General features: G+C 67.9%; 1 protein-coding gene across 1 annotated transcript; it reads left to right on the top strand.

Annotated features, from left to right (window-relative positions):
• Positions 1–925: 925 nt before the first annotated feature.
• LOC139685268 (dnaJ homolog subfamily B member 1-like) lies at positions 926–4,380 on the top strand (the record flags this gene model as incomplete). Its single annotated transcript, XM_071581933.1, is given in 3 exon segments — positions 926–1,294; positions 4,051–4,164; positions 4,166–4,380. Coding segments are annotated over 3 exon segments (600 nt in total), but the record flags the coding sequence as incomplete, so codon positions are not given.
• Between the last annotated feature and the right edge of the window lie 3,841 nt (positions 4,381–8,221).

Below are 8,221 nucleotides of genomic sequence, written 5' to 3' on the forward strand. Positions count from 1 at the left end.
CTATATTTCCTGATTATGTCAGATGATATGAAATACCTCTTTGGTTGCTTTAGTCAGGTGGTGCTTGTCCCTCCTGATCTGTGTCCCATCCTCTGGGCCTGCAGAGTTGAGGCCTAGACAAGGCCTAGGGCTGAGTTGAGGCCTAGCTGAGGCCTGGCACTGAGTTGAGGCCTAGGGCTGAGTTGAGGCCTGGCACTGAGTTGAGGCCTGGCACTGAGTTGAGGCCTGGCACTGAGTTGAGGCCTAGGGCTGAGTTGAGGCCTAGCGCTGAGTTGAGGCCTGGCACTGAGTTGAGGCCTAGGGCTGAGTTGAGGCCTAGCTGAGGCCTGGCACTGAGTTGAGGCCTAGCGCTGAGTTGAGGCCTGGCACTGAGTTGAGGCCTGGCACTAAGTTGAGGCCTAGACAAGGCCTAGGGCTGAGTTGAGGCCTAGACAAGGCCTAAGGCTGAGTTGAGTCCTAGGGCTGAGTTGAGGCCTAGGGCTGAGTTGAGGCCTAGCTGAGGCCTGGCACTGAGTTGAGGCCTAGCGCTGAGTTGAGGCCTAGCGCTGAGTTGAGGCCTGGCACTGAGTTGAGGCCTAGGGCTGAGTTGAGGCCTAGGGCTGAGTTGAGGCCTAGACAAGGCCTAGGGCTGAGTTGAGGCCTAGACAAGGCCTAGGGCTGAGTTGAGGCCTGGCACTGAGTTGAGGCCTGGCACTGAGTTGAGGCCTGGCACTGAGTTGAGGCCTAGCACTGAGTTGAGGCCTAGGGCTGAGTTGAGGCCTAGACAAGGCCTAGCGCTGAGTTGAGGCCTAGCGCTGAGTTGAGGCCTAGACAAGGCCTAGGGCTGAGTTGAGGCCTAGGGCTGAGTTGAGGCCTAGACAAGGCCCAGGGCTGAGTTGAGGCCTAGCGCTGAGTTGAGGCCCAGCTGAGGCCTGGCTGCAATTAAAGCCCAAACTCCCCCAATGTCTGGATTAATAAGACTCTCCCCCCCCACCCCAGGCAGGACCCCCCCGTGCTGTACGAGCTCAGGGTGTCCCTGGAGGAGATTTACAGCGGCTGCACCAAGAAGATGAAGATCTCGCACAAGCGCCTGGGCCCCGACGGGAAGACGGTGAGGACGGAGGATAAGATCCTGACCATCGAGGTGAAGAGGGGCTGGAAGGAGGGCACCAAGATCACCTTCCCCAAGGAGGGCGACCAGACCCCCACCAACATCCCCGCGGACGTCGTGTTCGTGCTCAAGGACAAGCCCCACGACGTGTTCCGCAGGGACGGCTCCGACATCGTGTTCCCGGCCACCATCAGCCTGCGCGAGGTGGGGGGCGTTGGGGGGCTGGGTGGGGACATGGGGGGGGACATGATGGGGACATCAGGGGACATGGGGGGGGACACGGGGCTGGGGGGGGACGTGGAGGACATGATGGGGACATCAGGGGGACATGGCGGGGGACATCGGGGTGGACATCGTGTTCCTGGCCACCATCAGCCTGCGCGAGGTGGGAGGCGTTGGGGGGCCTGGGGGGGACATGGAGGACATGATGGGGACATCAGGGGGACATGGGGGGGGGACACGGGGCTGGGGGGGACGTGGAGGACATGATGGGGACATCAGGGGACATGGGGCTGGGGGGGACATGGAGGACATGATGGGGACATCAGGGGGACATGGGGGGGGGACACAGGGCTGGGGGGGACGTGGAGGTCATGATGGGGACATCAGGGGGGACACGGGGCTGGGGGGGACGTGGAGGTCATGATGGGGACATCAGGGGGACACGGGGCTGGGGGGGACGTGGAGGACATGATGGGGACATCAGGGGGACATGGGGGCGACACGGGGCTGGGGGGGGACGTGGAGGACATGATGGGGACATCAGGGGGACATGGGGGGGACCTCAGGGGGTTCTGGGGGGGGACATGGCAGGGACATCGGGGTGGACATCGTGTTCCCGGCCGCCATCAGCCCTGCGCGAGGTGGGGGGCGTTTGGGGGTCTGGGGGGGACATGGGGGGGACATCGGGGGGGGTTCAGGTGGGTTGTTGGTGATGAGGGCGATGTGTGGGGTTGGGTTGGGGGGGATGTGGGGGCTGGGTGGGTCTGGGTAGGGACATCAGGTGGGGGTTTCAGGGGGGTTGATCTTGGTGGAGATGTGGGGGCTGGGGTGGTCTGGGTGGGGATCTCAGGGTGGGGTGGTCTTGGTGGGGCCATCAGGTGGGGCCATCAGGTGGGGCCATCAGGGGGATGTCAGGACTGGGCTGGTTTTGGTGGGCACACGGGGGGTGGGTTGTTGGTGAAGAGATCGTTGTGTGGGGTTGGGTTGGGGGGGAATGTGGGGGTGGGGTGGTCCTTGTGGGGACATCAGGGTGGGGTGGTTTTGGTGGGGACATCAGAGCTGGTTTGTTGGTGATGAGACTGTTGTGTGCGGTTGGCTTGGGTGGAGACCTCGGGGTGGGGTGGTCCTGGGGGGGGACATCAGGGATGGGTTGATCATGGGGGGCACATCAGGTCTGGGGGGGGTCCTGGTGGGGACCTCAGGATGGGGTGGTCTTGGTGGGGACATCAGGGGGATGTCAGGGCTGGTCTGGTTTTGGTGGGGACATCAGGGGTGGGTTGTTGGTGATGAGGGCGTTGTGTGGGGTTGGATTGGGGGGTCTGGGTGTGGGACATCAGGTGGGGTCTGTTCGGTGATGGTTGGGCTGAGTTGGTGTTGGGGACATTTTGGAGGGGCCACTGGGTGGGGGGGACATGGCGGGTGTTGGTGGGGACGTTGTGGGTGGTGGTGGGCACACAGGTGGGCTCTGGTGGTGGGGACCGAGTGGGGGGGGGGGTGGGCACACAGGTGGGCTCTGGTGGTGGGGACGGGGGGGGGGGGTGGGCACACAGGTGGGCTCTGGTGGTGGGGACAGAGTGGGGGGGGTGGGCACACAGGTGGGCTCTGGTGGTGGGGGTGCCACGTGGGGTCACCAGGGCTGGTTTTGGGTGGGTCACGGTGGTTGTGGGGACGTTGGGGCTGGACTGGGATCAGTGGGGACATCTTGGTCATAGTGGGACATCAGGGGTGGGTCACTGGGTGCTGTTGGGACACAGAGGGTGCTCAGGGGGGTCACTGGGTGCTGTCGTGGACACGGAGGGTGCTCAGGGGGGTCCTTTGGGGTGCTGTTGGGACACAGAGGGTGCTCAGGGGGGTCACTGGGTGCTGTTGGGACACAGAGGGTGCTCAGGGGGGTCCTTTGGGTGCTGTTGGGACACAGAGGGTGCTCAGGGGGGCCTTTGGGTGCTGTTGGGACACAGAGGGTGCTCAGGGGGGCCTTTGGGTGCTGTTGGGACACAGAGGGTGCTCAGGGGGGTCACTGGGTGCTGTCGGGACACGGAGGGTGCTCAGGGGGGTCCTTTGGGTGCTGTTTATCCCCCAGAGGTGGTCAGGGAGTCTCTCCATGTGCCCCCTCTGTGCCACAGGGCCGTGCTGGGGTCCCAATGCCCCCCAGTGCCCACCTATGCCCCCCCCGTGCCCCCTCCATGCCCCTCTGTGCCCTCCTGTGTGCTCCTGTGCCCCCATGTGCCCCCCATGCCCCTCCATGCCCCCCTGGCGCTGTGCAGCTGCACACTGATGGTGCCCCCTCTGTGCCCCCTGTGACCTCATGTGCCCCCCCCTATGCCCCCCAGGCTCTCTGCGGCTGCACACTGACCATGCCCGCCCTGGACAGGGGTCCTGGTGCCCCCATAGGCAGGTGCTGATGGTGCCCCCTGTGCCCCCCAGGCTCTCGTGGCTGTACCCTGATGTCCCCCCTGTGCCCCCCCAGGCTCTCTGTGGCTGCTCCCTCTCAGTGCCCACCCCTGGACGGGCACACCCTGCCCATGGTTGTTCCAGGACCTGCTCAAGCCAGGGGTGTCCTGGTGCCCCCCTGTGCCCCCGTGCCCACCCTGGACGGGCACTGACGATGCCCCCTGTGCCCCCCAGGCTCTCTGTGGCTGTGCCCTGATGTCCCCCCTGTGCCCCCCAGGCTCTCTGCGGCTGCTCCCTCTCGGTGCCCACCCTGGACAGGCACTGACGATGCCCCCTGTGCCCCCCAGGCTCTCTGTGGCTGCTCCCTCTCGGTGCCCACCCTGGACGGGCGCACCCTGCCCATGGTGTTCCAGGACGTGCTCAAGCCGGGGGTGAAGCGGCGGGTCCCGGGGGAGGGGCTGCCCCCTGCCCCGCAGTCCCGACCGGCGCGGGGATCTCGTGATCGAGTTCGACGTGAAGTTCCCCGACAGGATCCCCCCGTCGGCCAAGCCCCTCCTGGAGCAGCTTCTGCCTCTCTAGTGCCCCCCCGTGCCCCCCGACCCCTGCCCGGGGGGGCCTGGGGGGGCGTTTGGACTCGGGGGGACCCACCGGGACTTGGGGGGGTCTCGGGGGGACCCACCGGGGTTTGGGGGGGGGGGGCTTGGGGTGCTCCTCTTTGGAGGTCTGGGGGTGTCCTCACCTCGGGGGTCTTGGTGTCCTCCCCCTGATGGGTCTGGGGGTGTCCTTGGTGTCCTCCCCCTGATGGGTCTGGGGGTGTCCTTGGTGTCCTCACCTCGGGGGTCTGGGGGTGTCCTCCATCCCACCTGAGGGGTCTGGGGGTGTCCTTGGTGACCTCACCTCGGGGGTCTGGGGGTGTCCTTGGTGTCCTCACCTCGGGGGTTGGGGGTTGTCCTTGTCCCCATCTCTTTGCTCTGGGGGGCTCAGGGTGTCCCCATCCCCCTCTTGGGGGGTCCCCCCCTCCCCTCCTTGGGGGTCTCAGGGTGTCCCCGCGCCCCCCCTCCCCTTGCCTCCTTGGGGGTCTCAGGGTGTCCCCGCCCCCCTCCCCCTCCTTGGGGGTCTCAGGGTGTTCCGCCCCTCCCCCCCCCTCTTTGGGGGTCTCAGGGTGTCCCCACCCCCCATCTCAGAGCTTGGAGGAGTCCTGGGGGTCCCACTCCCACCTTGGGGGTCCCCAGATGGCCTCGTCCCCCCGTGTCTCAGGGGTCTTTGTGCCCCCTCCTTGGAGGTCCCAGAGGGTCCTCACCCCCCACTCTTTGGGAATCTGAGGGTCTTGCCCATCCCCCCCCCCCCCCCTTGGGGGTCTCAGGGTGTCCCCATCGCCCCCTTTCTGTACCTTGGGTGGTCCCGGGTGCCTTTGGGTGGTCCTGGGTGTCTCCGTGCCCCTCCCCCCTTGGAGGGTCCTCACCCCCCCCCTTAAGGCTTTGAGGGTCCTGGGGTGTCCTTGGAGCTTTGAGGGTGCCCCGTTTTGGGGGTCTTCAGGTGTTCTTGCTCCCCCCATCTCTGCCTTGGGGGTCCCCTGGGCCCCCCTATCTCTTTCCTGGGGGTCTCTGGGGGTCTTTGACCCCCCATCTCTGCCTTGGGGGTCTCTGGGCCCCCCCATCGTTTGCTCTGGGGGTCCCCCCTCCCCATAACTCGGGGGTCTCTGGGTGCCTTTGACCCACCCACCCTCCTCCTTTGGGGGTCCCCTGAGCCCCCCATCTCTTTCTTGGGGGTCCCCTGGGCCCCCCCATCTCTTTCTTGGGGGTCCCCTACCCCGCCCCCCATCTCTGGGGGTCCCCTGGGTGCCCTTGGACCCCCCCCATCTCTTTCCTGGGGGTCTCTGGGTGCCTTTGACCCCCTTCCTCATTTGGGGGGTACCCCCTCCCCTCCATCTCTACTCTGGGGGGTCCCCTCGCCCCCCATCTTGGGGGTCTCTGGATGCCTTTGACCCCCCCCCTCCTCCTTTGGGGGTCTCTGGGCCCCCCCATCTCTTTCCTGGGGGTCCCCTTGCCCCCCCCCCCCCCCCATCTCGGGGGTCTCTGCTGCCCTCCCCCCTCATTTGGGGGTCCCCCTGTGTCCCCCCAGGTGCCCCATCAGGTTTGAGGGTCCTGAGGTGCCCCCTGGGGGGTGCCCCTGTCCCCCCTCCCCCCTCCCCAGGCCGGGGGGGACCCCCGGGGGGGCCGCGGGCGGCTCGGGGGGGGGGCGGGGCGGGGCCCTCGCGATTTTGGGGTAAAACTCCCCGGAAAAGGGGTCCGTTGGGGCCGCGATAAAACAGCGAAAAATGTCCCGGCTCCGAATTTTGGGGGGCACGGGGGGGAGGGGGCGTGGACTGGGGGGGCAGAGGAGTCACCGATTGGGGGGGTGGGGGGTCTGTGGGGTCAGGGATTGGGGGGGTTTGGGGGGGGTGGGGGGTCTGTGGGGTCACGGATTGGGGGGTTTGGGGGGGTGGGGGGGCAGGGATTGGGGGGGGTCAGGGATTGGGGGGGTCTGTGGGGTCAGGGATTTGGGGGGGTCAGGGATTTGGGGGGGTCAGGGATTGGGGGGGTCAGGGATTTGGGGGGGTCAGGGATTGGGGGGGTCAGGGATTGGGGGGGTCAGGGATTTGGGGGGGGTCAGGGATTGGGGGGGTCTGTGGGGTCACGGATTGGGGGGTTTGGGGGGGTGGGGGGGTCAGGGATTGGGGGGTTTGGGGGTGTGGGGGGGTCTGTGGGGTCAGGGATTGGGGGGGTTTGGGGGGGGTCAGGGATGGGGGGTCTGTGGGGTCAGGGATTGGGGGGTTTGGGGGTTGTGGGGGGTCTGTGGGGTCAGAGATTGGGGGCGGGTTTGGGGGTCTGTGGGGTCAGGGATTGGGGGGTTTGGGGGGTCTGTGGGGTCAGGGATTGGGGGGGGTCAGGGATTGGGGGGTCTGTGGGGTCAGAGATTGGGGGCGGGTTTGGGGGTCAGAGGGGGGCTGTTCTGCCCCTCCCCCAAAATAGCGCCGTGGGAAGGGAGGGGGGGGTGACCCCCCCTCGGTGCGTCGACCCCCCGAAATGGGGGTCTGTGCCCCCCCCAGGGATCTGTGCCAGCCCCCCCCTCCCCAAAATGGGGGGTCTGTGCCCCCCCCAGGGATCTGTGCCAGCCCCCCCTCCCCAAAATGGGGGTCTGTGCCCCCCCCCAGGGGTCTGTGCCAGCTCCCCCTCCCCAAAATGGGGGTCTGTGCCCCCCCCAGGGGTCTGTGCCAGCTCCCCCTCCCCAAAATGGGGGTCTGTGCCCCCCCCAGGGGTCTGTGCCAGCTCCCCCTCCCCAAAATGGGGGTCTGTGCCAGCCCCCCCACTCCCCAAAATGGGGGTCTGTGCCCCCCCCAGGGGTCTGTGCCAGCCCCCCCTCCCCAAAATGGGGGTCTGAGCCCCCCCCCAGGGGTCTGTGCCAGCCCCCCCTCCCCTTTATTCCATTCCCTGGCCCCGCCCACTCCCAGCTCCGCCCACCATTGCCACGCCCCTCTATTGGCCCCGCCCGTCTATTGGCCCCGCCCTTCTCTAACCCCGCCCCAATGACCCCGCCCCTTTGGCCCCGCCCCCTGCGCCCGCACGCGCCGTCCCGGCCCCTGATTGGCTGAGCGCGGGCGTGCCCATTGCCCCGGGCGGGGGGGCCCGCCCTTTCCTGCCCCCTCCCCCGCGCTCGCTTCCTATTGGTCCGGACGGGGCGGGGCAGCGGCGCTGATTGGTCAGAGCGGGTTTGGCCACGCCCTCCCGGAAGTGCCGGTCCGGCGGCAGCGCCTGCAGAGGGTGAGGGGGTCGGGGGGGGTTTCTGGGGGGGTTCTGGGGGGGATCTGGGGGTTATTTCGGGGGGTCTGGGGGAGTTTTGTGGGGAACGGAACTTGGGGGGGCTGGGGGAGGGGATCTGGGGGAGGTGGGGTGGGGACGGAGATCGGGAGGGGCCAAGAGTGGGGGGGGGCTTGGGGGGGCTCGGAGGGGGCCCTGGAGGGGCCCAGGGGTGTCTTAGAACAGGGGGGGCCTTTTGGGGGGGTCTGGGGTGAAACAGAAGGGGCTGGGGGCGATCGGGGGGTCCTGGAACAGGGGGGAACTTGGGGAGCCCTGGGGGGGACCGGGGGCTTGGAACAGACGGGGCGTTTTGGGGAGGGGGCTGGGACCGAGGGGGTGGGGGGGACACAGAGGGGGCTTTGGGGGCGATCGGGGGTCCTGGAGCCGAGGGGGCCTTGGGGGGGTGTGGGGGGTGTCGGGTCCAAGGGGGTGAGCCCCTCCCGGGCTGTCCCATCCCCCCCCGGGATCTCCCACACCCCCCGACTGTCCCACCCCTCCCAGAGGGTCCCATTCCCCTCCCGGCTGTCCCATCCCCCCCCCCCCCCGGGGTCTCCCCCTCCCCCCCCCTTCGCCCCCCGACTGTCCCACCCCTCCCAGAGGGTCCCACCCCCCCAGAGGGTCCCATTCCCCCCCAGGCTGTCCCACCCCCACCCCCCGGGGTCTCCCACCCCCCCCTGGAATG

The sequence above is a fragment of the Pithys albifrons genome, unplaced genomic scaffold (genome assembly GCF_047495875.1).
Source record: "Pithys albifrons albifrons isolate INPA30051 unplaced genomic scaffold, PitAlb_v1 scaffold_50, whole genome shotgun sequence".
Lineage (NCBI taxonomy): Eukaryota > Metazoa > Chordata > Aves > Passeriformes > Thamnophilidae > Pithys > Pithys albifrons.